Source organism: Sprattus sprattus, assembly GCF_963457725.1.
Source record: "Sprattus sprattus genome assembly, chromosome: 16".
Lineage (NCBI taxonomy): Eukaryota > Metazoa > Chordata > Actinopteri > Clupeiformes > Clupeidae > Sprattus > Sprattus sprattus.
In genome coordinates this window covers 8,047,973-8,070,027 of record NC_137914.1, presented here as the reverse complement: position 1 = coordinate 8,070,027, position 22,055 = coordinate 8,047,973, and the positions used below count along the sequence as shown (strand labels likewise).

General features: G+C 40.3%; 3 protein-coding genes across 4 annotated transcripts in view; 1 reads left to right on the top strand and 2 right to left on the bottom strand.

The window, feature by feature from the left end:
* Positions 1 to 2,036, bottom strand: part of otud5a (OTU deubiquitinase 5a) — a 24,724-nt gene extending 22,688 nt beyond the window's left edge. For both annotated transcript variants that reach the window (XM_080853668.1, XM_080853669.1), the window contains exon 1: positions 1,277 to 2,036. In XM_080853668.1, the coding sequence (XP_080709794.1) occupies positions 1,277 to 1,810 (534 nt within the window). In that variant the 5' untranslated portion in view covers positions 1,811 to 2,036. The remainder of the gene's footprint in view (positions 1 to 1,276) is intronic.
* A 3,924-nt stretch (positions 2,037 to 5,960) lies between these two features.
* LOC308377771 (cilia- and flagella-associated protein 100-like) lies at positions 5,961 to 11,784 on the top strand (the record flags this gene model as incomplete). Its single annotated transcript, XM_080854506.1, has 14 exons — positions 5,961 to 6,003; positions 6,675 to 6,769; positions 7,117 to 7,294; positions 7,838 to 7,902; positions 8,069 to 8,232; positions 8,403 to 8,483; positions 8,620 to 8,816; positions 8,947 to 9,031; positions 9,259 to 9,307; positions 9,765 to 9,916; positions 10,134 to 10,269; positions 10,707 to 10,909; positions 11,492 to 11,585; positions 11,671 to 11,784. The coding sequence occupies 14 exons, from the start codon at positions 5,961 to 5,963 to the stop codon at positions 11,782 to 11,784; spliced, it is 1,656 nt and encodes a 551-aa protein (XP_080710632.1).
* A 3,619-nt stretch (positions 11,785 to 15,403) lies between these two features.
* The window catches only part of LOC308376841 (copine-9-like), a gene marked incomplete at both ends in the record, with an annotated part of 28,746 nt that continues 22,094 nt past the window's right edge, over positions 15,404 to 22,055 (bottom strand). The window contains 5 exons of the mRNA XM_080853325.1: positions 15,404 to 15,595; positions 16,149 to 16,222; positions 16,836 to 16,893; positions 17,181 to 17,283; positions 20,331 to 20,458. Of these exons, the coding sequence (XP_080709451.1) occupies positions 15,404 to 15,595; positions 16,149 to 16,222; positions 16,836 to 16,893; positions 17,181 to 17,283; positions 20,331 to 20,458 (555 nt within the window). The remainder of the gene's footprint in view (positions 15,596 to 16,148; positions 16,223 to 16,835; positions 16,894 to 17,180; positions 17,284 to 20,330; positions 20,459 to 22,055) is intronic.

The window sequence follows — 22,055 nt, the reverse complement described above, 5'->3', positions numbered from 1 at the left end:
TCACACAAAAAGCTGATATCAGGTATCCCTACTTCACAAACAGCCTTTTGTGTAAATCAGTGTACAAACGCAATCCCCATGAGAGCCTCCTGATTACCTCTGCAGAATCTGGTTACTTCATGCACAAATGCGTCTGTCTGGGGAAAACTTTTTTTGATTTTGGGAAGAGACAAACAAACAATGATTGGCTTAGTTTGTGTTCCTTTATGTTCATGTTTGACACTGTAATTGTCACCATCATATGCTACAATGAAAACCTATACATGGATTTTTTAGCAGTTATACTATTATAAGTTAAGCTATAAAAGTCCTTCAAGACATCCAATGATGAGGGAACAGTAAAATGTTATATTATCAGGAGTTTGAGTAGCCTATATTGATGTACATTTGGGACAATACAAATATACCACCATTGACTGTAGCCCTAATACTACTATAATATAAGCCCTGATTCTACTACTTCTAGTGCTCAACAGTATTGGACTACTGACTTTACACCATCCTCTCAAGCTTACAACATTCTTGTAGATCTAGAACGCTTTAATTTTTTAATTTTGACAACTAAGAATATGATACTTTTTTATCTGAAACTGAGTCCTGATTAGGCTTAAAGGGTTAATGCATGACTACAATGTGGGTATCTACAAAAGCATGGCAGCATTAGGCTTGTTGGCTTTTGATGGATTAGTACAGTTATGTCATGTTCAGTAAAGAACATGCTGGGCCCAGCCTCCATGTCATAACATTAGTGTTATTCAGTGGCTTGTTATTAGTGGCATATTCTGGATGCTGTGGGATAAACTGTTCAGACCATACCAGTGAGATCAGCATTGATCCACCTTAGCACCCCCTCCTGTCCCTGACCTGAGAATGTTTAACACAGGGCATGATTCCGGTGTAGTGTGCCTATCCTATTGGGCCTAATTATTGTGATGTGACATGCTTTATGCATAGAATAATGGTTAGATTAGATTTATTAGGGAGAGTAATACATTCATTTGTGCACCAGTACATAGAGAGGTCATTACCCAGTACATAGAGAAAGGTCATTACTATCAGAAAAAAATGAACTAATGTATATAGTTATGTGACATTAACATGACAGAATGAGTGAGCCAATAGTACACTTTTCTGCTGTGATACAGATTACCCCTCTGGTCCAGTAGTATAGGAGAAGTTTAAGAATGTGATATAATACACAGCAAAAGAGCAAAGGTACCACAAGTTAAGATGCTCAAATGGACAAAAGAGGCAGCTGCCAGACAAGGCATGTTACCTGTTCCACTGTTGCTGGGTCCATTGACTGTAGTCTCGACGCATTCTCATACTCGTCTTCACTATTGTTACCAGCCCCTTCCTCTGAGTCAGTGCTAGGACCCCCACTGCCTCCACTGGCTGCCCCACCGGAACAGGTTGCTTGCCGTCGCCTCTTACTCAAACCTGGCCCCGAACAACAACTTCCGAGGCCACTGCCACATCCTACGCCACCTGACAGCTCTCCACGTCCCCCTGCTACACATGCTATTCCACCGATACTACTTCCGTCGACAGGAACGGCAGGAGAACCTGAACCGACAGGAGGAGGGGAGGCCTGTTGCGGCCGCGAGCTTGATTCATTCCGTCTGTCCTCTCGTGATGAAGGTGGAGCGGCTTGATACGACCAAGGTGGCGGGGAGGCCCTGGGCCTTGTACTTGACCGGCTTCCGTGTGAATGTTGGTGCGAGTCCGCTCCAGTTCTCCTGTCAGCTTCGTCGGAATGGTCCGAAACACCGACCGACGAGTTCGGTTTCTTCTTAGGAAGAATCGTCATGATTTTCTATTTAGGGAGGGGGTCAGGGGTGGCGATTCTTCCTTTTCGAATTATGATTTGTGTTTGAAGAGTTCCAAGGTGTCCGTACAAATATTGTAATCTTAACATAAAGATTTAGGGCGAAAGGGGTTTATATGTTTACTAAATTGAGTTCTGGGCTGCTGCTCGGAGAACAAAAACAAACCGTCTCCCTCCTCCCGTCCTCCAAGCTTCCCAGTTTCCACAAAACATCAACACACAGGTGACGACACCACTACGTCACTTCCTACTGTCTTCAAATCTCTTGTAAACCGATGAAATTACATCAGTCTGGGAACGTCTTACTTAATTCTTTGTCTCTAAGACATGTCTCTTAGACATATATTGCGTTGGTGTCTCTCCGATATAATATGAGGAAACATTTGTAATACTGCTCAAAATCTCAACTGAGCCACAGCCCGGAGAGATTAATATATTTAGGCTACTATTTAGGCTATATGGACTAACCCATTAAAAACATTGGCTATTACCCATGGACAGTTTAAGTTATATCCTCAGGAGAACAGAACGACTTCTTTTTTTTTTTTTTAACCTTTTTCATGGTATAGAGTTCATAAGGGAGGAAGTAAAATCTCTAACACTTGAACAATTACAAAACGTAATAGAAAACATTTAATGAATATGGCAGGCTTCAATGTTTCGAAAAAAAATAAAGATGTCTGCTTGCTGGGACCCTGGGTTGTTGCCTTTTCCCTGTAGTATGACCTTAGCACAAAAAAATGGAATTAAAAAAATGAAACCTTGCTCAGTATTAACAATGCAGTAGAATATAACCACTTCATTAGCTCAATGGGTTTTACATGGTCGCTTCCATGTATATGCAGTCGGGACACAGTGTCACATTTCCACATGTGGTCCATGTTAACCTGGGTACCCAGGAAAAGCTAAACAAATTCTCCTTACACTTGAGACAATGCACATTGGACCACAACAATTAAACAAAATTGGTTTTGTGGTCAATGTGTCACTTCAGAACCATTTTTATTTAGTGTCCTATTGCCTGCTTACTATTTGACATTGTTCTAATGGGAAGGTGGCTTTGAGTAGTACTAAAGTACAATCTCATGTGTGGAGATATAGGACTATCTTATCATCTGTATCATCTGTTTTTTTACATTTGTTGTGAGTCTTTTACAATCTCTTCAGAATATAATTTTAGATCTAGAAATGTTTTTTGCACTTTTGTATTTTGACAATAAAAAAACACATATCTGGGGCACAGTAGAAAACTAACTTAAATCACACCTTTTCATGAGTTCTAACAATTGTCAGACATTCAACTTGTCACTGTCATTGTATATTATTATTATTATGGTGCTTTTGTGTATAGTCATTAATGTTCACCTTTCCCCACTTTTGCCTGTCTGTATTTCCTCGTTTGAAGGGCACTTGGCATAATTTGCATTTAGTGGCTATGACTCGGTTAAGGATCCACAGTGAAGGTAAGATGTGAATTTGGCAAGGCAGATTTCAGTTACACTGCCCCATCATCTTTTACACCAGGGGTCCTCAATCATTTTCAGCCCAAGGACCCTTGGCTAAGAAAGACACTGGGATGGGACCCCCACCCCCGCTGCCCCAAATTTAGGCCTGATATTCATATATTTTATGCCTGATATTCATATATTTTAAGTGTCAGTCACACACACACACACACACACGCACACGCACACGCACACGCACACACACACACACACACACACACACACACAACACACACACACACACACACACACACACACACACACACACACACGCACACACACACACACACACACTCCCCTACACATGCTTGAACAAAATTACACATCATCTGTAGCACACAACTCGTATCAATTTATTCTGTTTATTATTGAAACTTGTTCTCCCTTACAGTTAGCCATCACTCTGTATTAAATTAGATTCTGATTCTGAAGTTTCTATCAAATGTATTAGATGTAATGCTACTACGTTCAACATGGTAAAATTCTACTCCATCCACGAAATACGCGCAAATCTCGCTGAAAGCTATGTTGGGCCACGTTGTCATGTTATCCTCACAGACCTGCACTGAATTCGGGTGGGGGATAGTAACGCCATCTCCAGTCAGCGCAAATCTTGCTGTAAATTATGTTGGGCCACGTTGTCATGTTATCCTCCCAGTCCTGCACTGAATTTGGGTGGGGGATAGTAACGCCATCTCCAGTCAGAGTATTTAAACTGTGTTCCCATTGTAAGGACATTTATTAGCTTACGATCTGTCTGAGAGTGGGCTGTCAAAGCTAGCATCATCGAAGTCATACAGTACAGTAGGCTACATACATTCAATAAAATTAACCTACATTTGAGTCCAACTGCATGACCATTCTTACCCTACACTTACCCTTACAATAAAGAAGTGATCCTATTTCAACCATAACTTCATTTTAAATAATTTCTTTCTTTATGACATGTAGTTTATAGTTTAGACAGCAACGTTGACATCTATATTCAACTGCATCCACTACATAACTTTATTTGTTGGTACATCTCCAAAAAGGCTAACATTAAAACATTTCTTAATGAAAAGGAAACATGCATCACAATAATACTTCAGTGTAACCTGTACCTATGTGGAGTGCAAATATGTCTTGCTATTACACTACCCAACAGCTACACCTATGTCTGCTAACACTACAGAGAATGCATGATTCCTACGGGCACTAAATAATTTCTTTCTTTATGACATTTAGTTAATAGTTTAGACAGCAACATTGACATCTATATTCAACTGCATCCACTACATAATCTCAAACTTTATTTGTTGGTAGATCTCCAAAAAGGCTAACATTAAAACATTTCTTAATGAAAAGGAAACATGCATCACAATAATACTTCAGTGTAACCTGTACCTATGTGGAGTGCAAATATGTCTTGCTATTACACTACCCAACAGCTACACCTACGTCTGCTAACACTACAGAATGCATGATTCCTACGGGCACTGCACTAGTATAGATAGATGTTCATTATAGAGGCTGCAGTTTGCAGTGCTGTTGAATGGTATTGCAATGTGCTGACAAGTGTTTATGTTATTTTGACCACCCAATGCCAATCAGTGGGGATGGGCTAAATAACAGAAACACATTTGTGTTTAATTCAATACAGTTTAACAGCACCACAAACGACATCTCCTAAGATGATCATACAGTTGAATGGCAACCTCTCTTAAGCAACGAAGTGTATTTTTACATTGTATTATCCACAAGCATATTTACTATTGCACTGTAGCAAAGACTCAAAGCTATAAGGCATCTTTTGCCAACAAATCTGTCTTCTTGTTTTGGCCAGAGTTTTAAAAAACTGGTCACCTGTCACACAGGTCATTATGTTTGTCCCATTTTGACACTGAGGATATTAGTCAGAGGTCCAGTACTAACCCAATGGATAATTTCAAGCAATTATATTCATTAACGTGACGTTTCACACAGTGACACTTTTCTCTGTGTGGGGAAATAGAATCTTCGCCGCCATCTGTCGGTGACTACTGAATTAATCTTTGACGTTCAGTTATGACGCTCCCGCCATACATCAATTCACGTCACTTCTATGACGCAGTATTGGACAGACTTTAGGGGTAATCAAGCAACATTTACGCAAAATTCCTTGGATGATCACTGGGATTATTTCACCCGCATTTATATTAGGGTGCGCTTGCTTGCTCGAAAGGATCTGTATTGGTTTATAGACTAAACCTGGTGGAAAAAAAGAACTTTAAAACAAAGACCTTGAAACTTATACACGTTCAATTTACAGGCAATGTCTGTGACTGTGTCTTATTAGGTTAAGACAAAGATCCATTTCATTCCTGTGACTGGATTTGTAAAATGCAAGCAGTGACTAATCCATCTGACAATGCGGAAAAGGAACAAGAAAGTAAGTGACAGTCATGTGATTAGATGTTGCTTTATTTCGGGATATAATACGTACGATGTAGCCTATGTAGGCCTATGACGATTATTTTTTTTTCTCGTGTGTTTCAAAGGAACAAGCATTAGGAACTTTTTCATCAACCTATTCATACCATATTCAAAATACTGTAATTCCTTCTGCCCCTATCCACCAACTCTTTTCAGTAGCACAAACTGTCATAATGAAGATGAAGAGGGGAATCAAAGCCAAGCCTCCGAAATCAGGTGACAAGCTAAAACAATTTCACATATACTATAACAATGCACACTTAAGGGAATTACAATAAGTTGCAACCAGCAAGCTAGCAAATGTAAAAGGCTTGCCACTTTTACAAAAATGTGACACCCATGGTTTATTTCGGTAATTTTGAGCATACTTTAAAGGCACCCAGTGCAACTTTATGTAAACATTCAATGAAAAATAAACATTCAATTTCTAGTCTTTTTTACACGTAGTAAGTTTCAATAACTCCATACCATTACATATCGACATTCAAGGAGCAAAGATGAGACGTCGTTGTGTGGTGAGAACTGATAGAAAATCGTAAACAACAACAATCGCCGGTGGGGAGAAGGCATTTTTCCATTGACTGGAAGCCTGCTTTATTTATTGTAGGTAACAAAAAATAAAGAAAATGGCGGCGATTGTTGTTGTTATCGATTTTCTATCAGTTCTCACCACACAAAGACGTGTCATCTTTGCTGCTTGAATGTCGGTATGTAATGGTATGGAGTTATTGAAACTTACTACGTGTAAAAAAGACTAGAAATTGAATGTTTATTTTTAAGCCTCGAAAGTTGCACTGGGTACCTTTAACATTAGGGGGAATGCGTCCCCCCAATATATATTATAATATCGGCTTTGATTTATGCATTTTCTGTAATCACTCATGCAGGTGGAAATAATGACATCTCGCTGAGCAATCCCTTCAAACTCCCTAAGGAGGACATCTTTCTTCTTAGGAACAGACAGAATAAGGAAAAGAGGCAGGTAAGTGTCCAGTCAACTATGGAATCTCTTGCTAGTAGAGGACCAGTAGGCTATGCTATTTGGTTCATTCGAAATACCCATACATTTGTGAACAGATCATAGATAAGGTATATAGACTAACTCCTTGCATAATAAATTAGATACATTTTCCAACAGAACATTGGATGAGTTAAAGTTTTAAACTGTGTAACACCTAAATAAATGAGCACCTCTGATATGACTTTGTAGCCTGTATACAACTACATTTGTCCTTTCCTATCCTGTCCTGGGCAGAAATATTTATCATATCGCATGTTTTTGCTAAAAATGTATCTGTAGTTCATACATTGTTCTCTGTGATCTCATAGGAGCGAGAGCACCAGAAGGGTCTTAAGGTCCACCAGAAGCGCACATATTTGGGGAAAATCCAGGGAATGCGAGCAGAATTTCGCCGGGAACTAGAGAAGGGTCAGAAGGAAGCTGACGCCAAAACAGCCAATACCTCTCTCAGAAATAACCCTTCCTGGAAGAAAGCTGCTGTCCGAGGTGGTAGAGCATGAGACAAACCACTATGACTTGGGATAACTCATGAATCCTAGTTAGCTAAAGGTCTTCTACCTGTGAGTACATTTGGGTTAAATAAGTAGTATCAGGGGACACTGTTGCCTTTTCATAGGCAGACAGTTTAACTCCAATCAGTGGAATCGTGATGGTCAGCAACAGTAGAGCAGCATCCAGACTAGTTTGGGTCTAATCTGTGTGAAAGTGAGGCAACCAGTATCTTGTTGACATTGGTGTTATTTCAATAGGAAATGTAGGCACAGCTACATGTCTAGTTCCCAATTAGCAATGAGTTGTGCCCTCTCTGTCTTGCATTAGGAGCATGCTCAATCTATAACATTTTCTGTATAGATCACAGAACACTTCAGTTGATTTGTATGCCTTTCACGCTCCACTTGACAGAAGTCCAATCCCAAGAGCAAATAGTGTTGTGTTCGTTTAATGTTGTAAGACTGATATTACTCAATGTGATACTGACAAATTAAAGAGCTATAAACCATATCAGTAATTATATCCATCTCATTTTAGACCGAAATGACAAAGAAACAATGGGTGAGTTTATCATCAAAAAGAAGGAGATGTTTATGCTTGAGGTGAAGAAAATTATCAGTGAACCCACACTCCTCACTCTTTTCATTTCAGTGCAAAACAAGTCTTCATTGCACAGCGTAAAAAACACATCATGTAAATGAAATTCTGAATAGTGCAGCTTTGGTTTTTATCCCTCGTTGTTTCCTTAAATCCCTCCTTCTCCTGTAGTACTCATTGGCAGTGAAGCACGAGTTGATGACCAATCTTGCAGAGGTGGCCAAAGCGGAGGAGAACAGGCTAAAGAAAACCGCTCAGTTCTTGGATGAAGATGCAGCCATGTTTGATGAGTTCCTCAAGGAGAATGACAAGAGCTCTGTGCAGGCCATAAAAATGTATTTAGCCTTTTATTAGATAACATCTCATGGATGTGTGGACCCTGAAAAATAATTTACACTGTGGAGTTTAGGTATAGGTATAGGCCTACTGGTCCCCAAACGAAATATGAACCATTGTTTTTGTCTGTGATTAAATAAACACATATTTTCTTATACTTCTACCACAGTGCTGAACAAGAGACTAAAGCCAAGCTAGAGAAAATTGCAGAGATCAAGAGGATTTCAGGAACAATTGTGACTGTGAAAAGGTAGATACGCAGAGAAATAATATCACTTAAGCAAAACATTGCAAATGGTGCCTGCATTTGTGTGGTGTGCTTATGATCTTGTAGTTTTTATTATGAGTGTGTCTACATGTGTTTTTCTGGGTGTTCAAATGCACAGTGATATCTCCAAGTTTGAGGACATTTTGAAGGATTACACCAACTTCAATGAGTTCCTGCTGAAGCTCTCCCCACCTGAGTGGCAGGAGAAGCAACAGTGGCGGAGGGAGATGGCTGAGAAGATCCAGGCCAGAGAGAAGCAGCAGCAAACAGCAGCCAAGGCAGTGCAGGGGACAGCTCCCACAACACAAAGCAGACGTACACTCTCCATCAATATTATTAATGAACGGACATTATAGACATGCAGCTTTTAGAATAGATAAATAGTTTTAGCATCAGTGAAAATCCTTACGGATTATTGAAAGTATTACAAATATTGACCCCACAGGAAGAGACAGCTCTCAAAGAGAACTGCCCCCTGTGACTGACCCCAGGAACCATCGCAGGAGGCCCTCTTCCAAGGAGAACAAAATGTGAGTGCAGATCACACCCTATGAAAAATGTTTGTTGTGTAGTAAAGTCCAGTAAATGTAACATAAAACTTCCATTTTAAAGTAAAACCTAAAAGTTCCCATCACAAAGTTAATGGCATCGAGAGGCAACCAACATGTTTATCTTTTCTTGCTCACTGTAATTGTGAAGACGCGTCCCCTTGCTTTGTGTCTTCTTAGAGTTGTAAACTTGTTTTTTTTTGTCTTAGGAAAGAACTACAAGTTTCCGAAATTGAGGGCAATCTTTCTGAGTATAAGGCAAGTTAAATTCTTCTCTAGTTTCACGCATAACTTTTTCAATATTTCTGTTGTTATACAGCAAACAGATTACACATTGTCATTTTTTTTATCCAGAAACCGTAGATAGGCAAAGCACTGACAGTTTAAAACAAATACTGTGATTTTATGTGTGTTCTTACGATATGTCAGTGTGCCACAATGAACTGAAGTGTGTTTGTGGCATGTATATATAGGTATACCTTGACCATTTGTAGGTGCATGTGTGCCCTCGGTTATAATATATTCATGTGCGTGTGTGTGTGTGTGTGTGTGTATGTGTGTGTGTGTATGTGTCTCTGTGTGTGTGTGTGTCTCTCTGTGTGTGTGTGTGTGTGTGTGTCTCTGTGTGTGTGTGTGTGTGTGTGTGTGTGTGCGTGTGTCTGTGTGTGTGTGTGTGTGTGTGTGTGTCTCTGTGTGTGTGTGTGTGTGTGCACAGGATCCTCAGCTTTTCTTCACGGAGCCGCAGCAGCTGCTGGACCTTCTCACTGAGCTGGAGAAGCAGAACCTGAACCTCATCCAGAACTCCCAGGACACTGAGGAGTCTCTGGAGGAGTTTCGCATGACCATGTGCAACACCCGCAAAAAGATGTCAGTCAAATTATAATCATATAATATAATATAATATAATATAACCTTAACATTATATAATATATATAATTTTAAAAATAACTGATGATTGCTTGGATCATAAAAATTGATTTGGAAAAAAATATAGGATAAAGAGTTTACCAAACATTGTGTGTGTGTGTGTGTGTGTGTGTGTGTGTGTGTGTGTGTGTGTGTGTGTGTGTGTGTGTCCATCCAGGGAGCAGGAGACAGAGCAGCTGTCCCAGCAGGTTGATATAATCTCCTGTGCCATTGAGAGAGAGCGAGTGAGGGCAGCAGAGCTGGAGCTCAAGGCTCGTCTGTTCTCCTTCGGAGAGTACAAAGCAGATCATCAGGTAAGAGCTGTAGTTCAGATGCACGCACACACACACCCTAAACACACAGTATGCACATACATAGAACATGAACACTCATAATTACACATCACTGAGATTTGCTGAAATGTCTGTCTTTGCTGAAGAGTCTGATATCTCACAATAGCTTAGAATAGAATCACTGACTGAAGAGAAGGGGTTTACAGAGCTAAACGAGTTGTGTTGTGTTGGTAAAAGTGGAATCTTGGAAGAAAAAACAGTAAGCCTGTGAGGACAGTTGCAGGAGACACAAGCTTAGTCATGTCATTGTTGCATATTATTATAGGATAGCTTGTGAGGGCATCTTGAGGGTTTCTTGGTTTCTCTGTCCCTCAATTCATTCCATCCATCCATCCATTCACTCCTCCTTCTCCCGTTCTCCTCCTGTGTCCACTCCTACCTGCTCCCTTTCTCTGCAGGACCGAATGCTGGAGGGCCTGGGCTTGAAGGTTAAAGAGGTGTACCAGCTCTGTGTTGGGGAGACCGAGGCCAACCTCACCACGCTGCAAATGCTCACCAGCATCGAGGGCCGGCTGGAGGACCTGCTAGAGTATCTGGAGTTGGTGCCCCGGGACCGCCTACTCATAGTAGATAGGGTCCGGGAGAAGGAGCGCAGGATCAAGTCAGACTCACCTTCCAGTTCTCAGCTCTGATGCATTCATGTAGTCTGTGTCCTCATGTAGTCTGGGACCTCATGCAGTCTGTGTCCTCATGTAGTCTGGGACCTCATGTAGTCTGTGTCCTCATGTAGTCTGTGTCCTTATGTAGTCTGGGACCTCATGTAGTCTGTGTCCTCATGTAGTCTGGGACCTCATGTAGTCTGGGTCCCCATGTAGTCTGGGTCTGTCCATCATATGTAAAGTGGATTGAACTCATTTATTTATTTGTTTATTTGAAAAGGGACAGTGTACATTGATTTACATTTCCCAGAAAATGTAAATGCACCGGAATTAGCTAGGTTAGCTAGTTTTCATCTGTAGTCCCTTGGCAGGGCATGACAGAGCGATATGAAAATAAAAGAAAGAAATGATAACACGAAATTATATAATTAAAACAAATAATAATCATAAAAAAAGATAAGTTCCTTGTAAATCTTCCAGATAGATTACTTCAAATATGTTTGGTAGTTCTGTAGTGTGTACTGTACTATACGTCTACTTACAGCACTGCCTTGCACAGCTAACTGTTTGCCATGTTGTAACAGGCAACGAGAGGAGAAGATTCATCTGCAGAAGAAACAACAGGAGGAGCGTCTTCGCAAGGCCTTAGAGAGAGCTCAGGCTGACATTAAGAAACCTGTGAGTGAGCTGACACACACTTTGATTACACCCCAGTCTTATCTGCCCAGTGCTATGCTGACTGTGAATGACGCTCTGCTTTCAGCTGGTCAGGAAGCTCGTGCCACGCTCACAGCCACCCATGCAGGAGAGCTTGGCCACCGTGGTGGACGACAGTGCGAATGTGGAGATAGAGAATCACCAGTACTTCTTTACCTAGTGCAGCCTTCTACAAATCATTTGCCTTCAAATCTTTGGCTTTGCACTATTAAATATTATTGGAAATAAATAAAATATAAATGTGAATATACTTTTTTCCTATCATCAGACATTGATTAACAATGACATTGACAATGATAATGATACATAAACAGGAGTTGCTTTTGTAACATGAATGAGGGTCATTTAAGAATCTTGTGTAGTATTACATCTGAAAATGTCTGCATGTTGTTCTTCTGGATTTTAAGAAATGTATCATATGCCCATACAGAAGCAGAGTTATTACGTTTGTGAACTTGCGAACTACGTATCATCTATGGTAGAAGTGTTCTGCTCAGGAGCAACCACAGGGTGTCACTAAAGTACCATTTTGTAACACTACTTCCTCACATCAACTATGTTGTTAAAGCAGCACAACGGAACAATAGCTATTCGCGATCAAACATCAAGCAAGTGCAATGCAAGACAAAGCAAGACGGCAAATAAGCTACTTACTAGATCGGCAGAAGGTAATCAAGGTCAGGTCGGCGGACATCGGCAGGCAAAACTACAGAACGCAGTTATATGCCTAAGGACCCTTGTATCCCAATGGCACGGAGGCGATTCTCCATATTAAAAGTCATTGTAGCGACCCAATTTTTTTTAAGCTGTGATTTTAAGGTTAAACTGCTTATCCTAACCCTAATTCTGAAGTATAATTGTTGCATAATGGGGCTTTAACATATCAGTGGCACAATGGGTCAATAGTTTCCCCACAATAAATTAAAGACAAGTTCACTCTACAATATCAGCATGAAATGTTATCTGATAACAAGATCCTCTGCAGCCAAACCCACACACACACACACACACACACACACACAGACAAAGACCTCCAAGTGTGACGATACCATTTTAGTTTCAGCTACGGCAGTAGTTCTGGTACATAGTGCTTCCAGAGAAAGCCCACCACTGAACTTTAATGTCTTAATATAGATCAGTGGAAACCACCTGATAACTGGCATGTGACCCAGACTATCAGGATGCAAATGTGATGTTTTTGTACATTTGACTCAGCAACATGTACACTCTATAAAGATGATCTGCATCTGCATTTAAAATGGTTAGAATAATAACATTCTCTCTCTGCTCTTTGAGCACGTATCATAAGCTTTTCTGACTTCAAAGACGGAGTTTATCCATTTGCTTTTTTTTTTTAATCAGCAGTGTAACGAGATACATGTACGGTACTGGGTATATTGCATACATAAAGTCTATAAAGAAAATAAAAAAGTTGTACACTGTACACAGACAATGGTAACACCATGGTCAAGGTGTAACACTTCTGTTATTCTGTTTCAATTAATGGAGCTTATGCCAAGAGTCTACCAGGTAGGGCCTCATCCTGTACGTGATGCTACTGTTTCATTCAATCTATACATTGTATCTTTCATTTTACAGATGCCCATCAGCCATCTTTTTATTATTTATTTTTTAGTATTCTATATTATCCTATCTTCTATTAGCACTTCTATTACTTTGTATTATTGTTGTTGTGATTGTCTATACCATGTTAAGCACCTTGAGAAATCTTTGTATTTTAAAGTGTGCTATACAAATAAAATCCATTATTATTATATTATTATGTCTACGCTTCTTGAAATGTCCTGATGTTCTGAGATTCCCCTTCAGCACCAGTTTGGACCCCTCTTCCGTCTGTCAGGGATAGCCTTATTAGACTAGGACACATAACGTTAAACTGGTTAGAGCTGATGCTCTATTCATAATTAGATGCTAGAACCTTGACTGAACCTTTTGCCAAAGATGTTTACATTTTTAAATGAATGTTTGTGTCACTGTTTAGGTAGTGCTAAACAGGTTGCATTCAATTTAGTTTCTGAGTCCTCCTGGTAGAACAGATGCGATGAAGGAAGGATTTTTACGGATAAACAGTGTGAATACAGTTTATCAGGAGATCCTCCAAATTCTTCCCTTTTTCAAATCACAGTAGGTCCGTGCATGTGTCTCCAAGCTGTAAACATAATTTCTCGATGAACATTTTCTTTCACTGCCCTACGTTGGCAACCCACAAAATAGAAAAAAGTTTATGCAAACTAGTACAAGCCAGACTATGACTACTTGTAACAGGCAGCACTGGGGATCAGAACAGCACAGACAAGTTATTACACAGATGAACACTGAGTTCTTTGTAAAAGAGACTGGAACCACATCCACATTTATAATAAGTTCACCTGTTCACCAGATATCACCACTATGACATGGAAGTCGGGGGCTTGAGTATAAACAAATTATGGTGTATAACAATTATCATGCTCTGCATAAACAAGTACTTAAAACACCAGGTATGTGCATCATTAGGCAGATTATTATGGATCGTTATGGAAACGGACACAATGCATCTGGAGTTGTTCTCATGACAACCTTACAAATGCTCAGGGATAGCACTGGACAGGCCACTTAACATGGAGCAGCATTGTGGAAAAGCACAGCTACATGTGTCAACATGGCTGCTGTTCACTGACAGAGAGTTTCGGACACAGGGGATTCTCATGGCAGCAGCAGGCCAGTGGTCATGGCAGGGTGGCATGCAAACTCTCTGCCTGTCAACACTCACCCTCACAGCCTCCCCAGCCAATGCACACCCACTAATATATCACATTACCTCTGACTCCTCCTCTATCCTGTGCTCTCACTCTCTCTCTCTCTTTCTCTCTCTATCTCTGTCTCTCTTTCTCTCCCTCTCTCTGTGGGGATACCACAGACTGGCATTTCTTTAGCAGCGGGTGAGGAGATGTGCCCAGCGCTCCCTGCGTCCTGTGGAGAGGGTAGAGTGGCAGGGAGCTAGTGGGTGGGTGACTGACACTAATGAACATGTGACCTGGTACGCACAGCTCCGCTCCTCCTTACACGCCTGACTAACTGTCATCCTCACAGGTGAAAGAAAGTATATAGAAACCAGTAATGAGTTTCTTCAAAATGTAGTTAATAATTAATGATATGTACTGTCAATAAAGACATGGATTTATGGGCTTTCCGCCATTACCCCCTAAAGCATGTTGTCTTACTGGTAACGTTAAAAGAACTTGTAGCAGCTGATGCTAATGCTAATGCTTGTGTGCACGAGATGAATACAAATTGGCATAGCTGGTTTATTGAGTTAGCCTCTCTTGCATTTTGCTGCAATGGAAATGGAGATGGAATCTTACCTCACCTCACATTACCCCAGCCATACACTGTATCTGCATACAGACCTCTGTAGTCTGGACGAAAGCATGAGTGTGCAGTCATGCCTTATGTAAAAAAAAAAAAAAAAAAAAGACAGACAGGCAGAGCAAGAGAGAGAAAGGGAGAGAAAGAGAGAGAAAGAGAGAGAGAGAGAGACTGCATTTGTGGCAGGAGTATATTATGTATATATACATAAGGAGAAGATATATGTCTTCTCATTGCCTTGTTCATTTCAAACAAAAACACACAATGACAAGACACAATGTACTGTCAAAAACACAGAAATCAGACGAGACACAGAGACAGAAAGTGTCTGTGTGTGTGTGTGTGTGTGTGTGTGTCTATGTTGGGGCTGGGGGGCACAGCAGAGATATGTGACTTCTCCTTCCTCTCTGTCACACTTGCTGGTGTATTGGTGGCATGGTGGAGGAGGAGGAGGAGGAGAGTGCTGGCCGTGGCTCGATGCCCCTGCTCTTCATGAAGGACAGCAGCTGGTCTGGAATCTCCGCCAGAACGTCCTTAGCCAACCTTGCCATGCTCAGCACCTGGTTGCCTGACCGGTCTATGTAGTCACGGAACGGCACAAACTGCAGGACACATTGCCAGTGTTCGAAGATTTCAATTTTGAGACTAGAAGTTGTTTCTTTTATTTCTCAAAGACTAAATAACGCACTAATGACATTCTAAATTATAAAAGAGACAGAGGTTGGCACTAGCTGACATAACTTTTTTGATCTGAAAGATTCAGCTGAAATCTACAGCAAGTTGTAGGATACATGCAACAACTGACATTAGAGAAATTAGGTGCATTTACTGAATGGGAAGATACTATCTTGGGATGGTGCAGACATCTAATAAGGTCTACAAGACGTCAACTACGGCTTGAAATAGCAGAAATCCAGGATGTGCAGTTTGACTCATGATATCTGGGGAATTTTGACCTAGACTTGGACCTGGCCCAGTGGTGTAGTGGTCCTTGGAGAAGTGGGTATACTCTTAATTGTTTTTAAGCAGCCCATAAAGCACAGGATAATCGCCCTGTTTTGAGAAGTGGGTATACTCAATGCTGACTGAAAAATAAGTGGGTATACTCCGTATACCTGCGTATACCCTGGACTACACCACTGACCAGGCCCTTACCTGAACAATGTCTCGCTCAGCAAAGCGCCCCCTGGAGGACACTCTCACTTCATCACCATCCAGCTCCTCCATGGCTACAAAGGAGGAAGAAACAGCAACATATAGTAAACATATTGACGTGAAAGCGTTTTCAGCAAAAAATATTGACATAAAAACATTTTTAGTAAACATATTGATGTAAAACCAATTCCATTAGAATGTAACTGTAATGGTTAGGGAGGAACAAAAGATCTATCTCATCGATAAAAACATCACAAAATATAGTCGGTAAAAAATCAACTTATAGTCAGTGAAAAAGTGGCCATATGGATTCAAGAATGCTCTAAAACATGACCTATTGTATGGTAAATTAACTGGACTATGAAGTGAATTAACTCTTTGGTTAACAGTGAGATATCCTTCCAACGTATCCCCTTAATCAGTACATATTAATGCACAAGTTAAATACTAAATCAGAGCACTTTTAACTAACTGTTTTTTTTCACTCATTATGCACAAATAATTTGTCTTTTTTCCATTTGGTTATAATTTATGGCGATCTTTGAAATATTCAATCAAATGTTCACTTTGCAATTCCATTACTCAATCAAACTCTAAAGAATTGGTATTTGCATTACATCAAAATTAAATAACATATTGGTACTATAGGGGTGGTGGTCAATAGGTTAATTAAACTCGGCAAGTTACCATCAAACTCAGCGGGTCCAACTCCAACAATTATAATAGACATTGGCAAGCTAGCAGCCTAAAAGGCAAACAGAGAGAGAAAGAGAGAGAGAAAGAGAGAAAGAGAGAGAGACAGAAATGGTTGAGAGTTTCACTGATAATTACATTATAATGGTCCTTGTGCTTTAGGACAAATATATTTATGAGTTATAGATCAAATTAAATTCATAGAAATTCAAATGACATTAAAGACCCTGTTTTCATGTTCTTGTGAAAATGATTAAAACCGAGGTTATTTTGCAACAATAAAACAGTAGTTACTGTAGTTACTCCTAATTTAAACTTTATACAATTTTAGACACTCACATTAACTACAGCCTCTTTAGTCTGGATCATATCTGATATAACCCCATCTGTGATGATTAGCAGGACAAAATATTGTGACCCATCCATCTCATGCGCCGCCATCCTAAGAAAACAACAGAGGCAATCTGGCTGAGTGTCTGCAGGCAACTAGTCAGTGCAAATATATATATATTACTTTGATATCCAAATGGTTTGTTTTTGGCATATAATATATATATATATATATATATATGTGTGTGTGTGTGTGTGTGTGTGTGTGTGTGTTTGTGTGTGTGTGTACGTGTGTATCGTTTTTTTTTTGTCAAACACATCATTAATTCATCCTTATTATTACAACGTTAGTATGTCATTGACAATGTTAGCATGTCATTGAAAACCATTTTTTTGCAAGTCAATCCAGATATAAATACAAACAAAAATATGCGCAGACTATGGATGCAAGTGGTCACATCCTGGCTTTGAAGGGAACCCATATAGCACAGTCCACAAAATTACAAAACACCACAGTCACAGACAGCAGAGCCATGAACTATCACTTCCAGTATCCAGTGATCTGTCACCCCTTCCAATTCATCATGGCAGTGAAGCAGGACTGGGAAGCATCCGGGAGAGAGAGCTCTCCGGCCCAGGCCATAAACCCTCCAGCAGATGCCGGACCTTAACCTTGACCTTGTCAGGTAGAACAAGGCCGCACATGACGCAAGCAAAGGTAATTAGAGTTAGCAACAAAACGTTTCAAAGTATATTTACAGCCTATGTTCCTCTGAGTGATTCCACCATAGAATGTTCTACAAATCAGATTGTGTCTCCACTCATCTGGTTTTAAGTGACAGCACAGGCCTACTGACATTACAAATACAGTAATCTGTACGGGATTACGCACCAAAAAATGTCCTGCTAGTGCAGCGGTGCAGATGGGATTTTTGACCTGGGGGGATGCTAGCATCGGCTAATCAGCTGTGCAGAGTTATTAATTGATGATTGTGTCAGGAAAAAATCCTAAACTTACTAAGTTGTTAGAATTACTTAGAATAAATCGACACCAACAAAAACATTTCTTTGAGGTAACTAGGTTTCACAGGCTTGCTGTTATTGATTGGCTTCTGTCAGTGGAAAAATACTGCTGACCAACTAAAATCAGAACACAATACACAGAACAGAATAGAACAGTTTAGAGCATTTTCTTTAAGTCTAAATCTTCATGATAATATATAATAATTTCTTTCACAGATTGTCGCCTTACGTAAGGAGAGTGGTGGGGACGGATAGCACCTAGTGTCTTCTTACAAGACTATGTAAGAGTGTTGTGAAAGGTTTGATGACTCAGACTCAGGTGTGAGAACAAAGCAAGCGTTCTTCATTTGGAACTGCCACCAAATGTTCCCTGGTTACACTTTATGTTGTAAGTTGTTGGGACTGGCCGGGTAGAGAGATAGATATAGAAAAAAAGGGGGGGGGGAGCAGGTTAATAGGCTGGCATTTATTTAAGCAATAAGCCCCAAGAGGCCGTGCTTTGCGCTGATTTTAGAACAGGTAAGGGAGTTGTTAGGCACGACGCGAAGCTTTTCTAAACCTGTTACTACACATATTTGATATGGTTTCATAATTAAAGACAATTCAATTTAAGAAACAACAGTTTAATAATAAACCGTCATTCTTCCGCCACTAAAAATTATAGTTCCTAAATAAATCGTTGCCACGCAACCCTTGAAGCAACGCAACAGCCAGATGGAACACTGGGTATGAAATGCGCTATATAAATGCCTTGCCATTCGCTGCGCAGTAATATGGAATGTAATCAGGTCAAATTGTAAGGTAATGCTGGATTTTACAACGGCTTTTAGCCAATCACAATCAAGGATTTGAACAATCAGGTTTAGAATATGTATTATTATCAGCGTAGAATTTGGACATCATAGTTTGGTAGGAATAGGCAGCTGTAAGCAGGGTGTTAGATAGATCATGTGAAAAGACTGCAGCAGCACCCCACAGGTGAAATGTAATTATAGGTGTGATGAAAAACAAACCCAAACGAACCCGGATTAGGGTAAGGGAAGAAACTGGGAAAGGAACCCTGGCCACTTTAGGCACCCACAGAGAATGACAAGCAATGTGGGCACTTCATCAGTACCAATGACAGTAGAATATGATAGAGAGGGAGAGGGAGAGGGAGAGGGAGAGGGAGAGGGAGAGGGAGAGGGAGAAGTCTTCCAGCATGGTCATTTTCAATGTATTCAAACACAGGGGAAAAAATGCATTCCTTGTGCTATTTTTTGGGGAATTCCTGGGTTTGGGTTAGATTGAGTTCCCAGGTTTGGGTCTCCTAAAAGCCTGTCTTGGTTCATCACAGCCTCTTTCCCACAGTGGAGCAAAAGGGTGTACGGCAATCTGTAAATCACGACTGAAGCTATGTTCACACAAGGCTCAACAGTGGTGTCTAGAGTAAGAATAATGAAGCTATCTGTGGTCACCTTCTAAAGACGCTGTTGTAAACAAGTCAATACATCAAAAATTAATGCAGAAGCTATATTATGTTCTCTGAAAAGAAAAGAAAAACCACAAGTCTAGATTGCTTGAAATATTAGTAATAGTATACCTCAGTGGAGCACGCACATGAGTCTCTGTATCCAATAGCGGCCATAACGGTTATAAATGGCCAGGAGAAAAAGGGGCCAAAACAACATTGTTAAAAACCTAAGTAAACATTAAGTGCATTTACCTCAGCAGTGGGACCGAGTAAACAAAACAGTGAAACCAAAGCAAGTTTCAAATCTAATCAGCATTCAGAGAGAGCCTCTGCCAGCGTACATGGGGGCCGTCTGAGATTAATATATTTGGAAACCTCCGGAAGGAATAACAAATAGTATTAGTTTTTTAAACTGGTAGAGTTTTTGCCCCACGGGTGAAAATAGAAGGAGTAGAGAAGGAATGATATTTTGAGAAAACAGCTCTCAATACGCTGTCTGTGGAGTCAGCACTGTTGCTATGTCTAGGTCTGTGTGTCTTTATTTTAAATTTCAAAGGCAGTTCGGTTGGCTGTTCAATAAGGTTTGTATTAATGATAGAAAGAAGTTTGGAGCGTGTTAAATCGCCACCGAAACCATACTCTATAGTATGAGATTCAATATACCAAATACCATAAAAACTTACTGAGCCACAAGGTTGATGATTGGTGCAAAATTGGTGGGTCCAAACAGCTGTGCTGTTCTAAGGCTCTCGAAATAAGCCTCTAGAACACCCTCTATACCCACACAGTTGGCTTCTTCACTGTCCTTGTTCTGCAGGAACACACACACACACACACCGGAAACATTAAGAAAGTCACCCATCCAAAATAACTAAACAAAACACTGGGTACAGAACTTTTAAATGTCTCCCACAATCATGGCGATAAACTAAACTGATAGGAGATCCAGTTTAGTAATGCAAGTAGGCACATGTCCTAGACATTAATAATATATGCACCAGTCATTAATTCACCATGACAGTCACTTGTCCAAGCACATCTCTCTGTAATCATGTAGCAGACAATCAGACAGTTCTGTAAAACTCAACACACACCCCATGATCTGTTAATGTCCACATTATGTAAAGAGTTCAAAACACAGCCAGACACTCCTCAATAAGTTAGGTGTGGAGTTGGTCACTTGTGGTTATGTGTCTCCAAATGTCTGAGGCCAAGTCAGCCCTGTGTATGGAGAAGAACCTCAGCTGTGAGGTGCGCTGCTGCCTGCTGACATGCACAGATGAAGAGCATCTGTGATTGGAAGAGACACAGCACACGGCGGTCAGACGGCTGATGCAGACGGCCGCCCGCGGTGCAGCATAATGAGGGGGGAAACAGCTGTCACCACCAACCGTAACACCCGTGCTGCACTTTTCCCTTTCAACTGGCAGGATGACCGATGGTGTTGTATTTGACTTATTGATATTGATGGAGTGTGGAATATGCCACTGCATGTTAATGAAGCATTTCTGATAAACGCCTGTTTCTAACAATGAAAGCATAAATTCCACTGTGAAGTTAAGATATATATCTATATCTCTGGATTTCAGTAAGTAGTCAATGCATCAGGAAATAAACTATGGATTAACAGTGGATCTATGGATTCAGCATGAATTTCCACAGATTTTGAGACTGAATTTGGACACAATTTGAGAGAAATAAGCTTTTTGTGAGCATGGAAAAGTTGCAAGATCTTTCTTTTCTTTTTTTTTCAACTCGACATGAGTTCATATTTTTGTCACAGGTTATTTTCGATTATGGTTTAAAAGGCTGTTTAAGTATCAGGAAATACTTAAAGGTGAAACATTTTGGATTTAGTGACATCTAGTGGTGAGGTTGCAAATTGCAACTAACTGAATATCCCTCCCTCATCCCTTTTTTCCAAGCATGTGGGAGAATGTATGGTGACAATAAGGTGACATCACCGTTTACGACTGCATCGAGTAGCCATAATATATTAATTTTGATGAGGTTACTTTAGCCGGACATTTAGAAATTGTATAAGTTAGTCTGCAAATATGCAGGTCATAGCTTCGTGGACCGTAAATTATGAAGTCAGGTCATTTTAGTTGTTGGGTGACATAAGTGTAAGGTTACACTTTTATTGACAATAAATAAAATAAACTACTTCAGCGTCACTCTGAATACATTTGTCCCTCATCAGCAATTTCCACCTGAGAAAGGCCACACCCATGTCCACCCTTGTTTTCTGCCGCCGCCTGCCTTTTTCTTGTGCTAAGTATGATCCTCCATTTGTCAAAATTTGGGGTTCTATTCACAACACAAAATTGTTGCAGCAACCAATAATTCCTCTTCTTTCTTCTTCTTCGTTTTTCAACTGGCGCCATCAAATTCAAGCTGTCACTTCA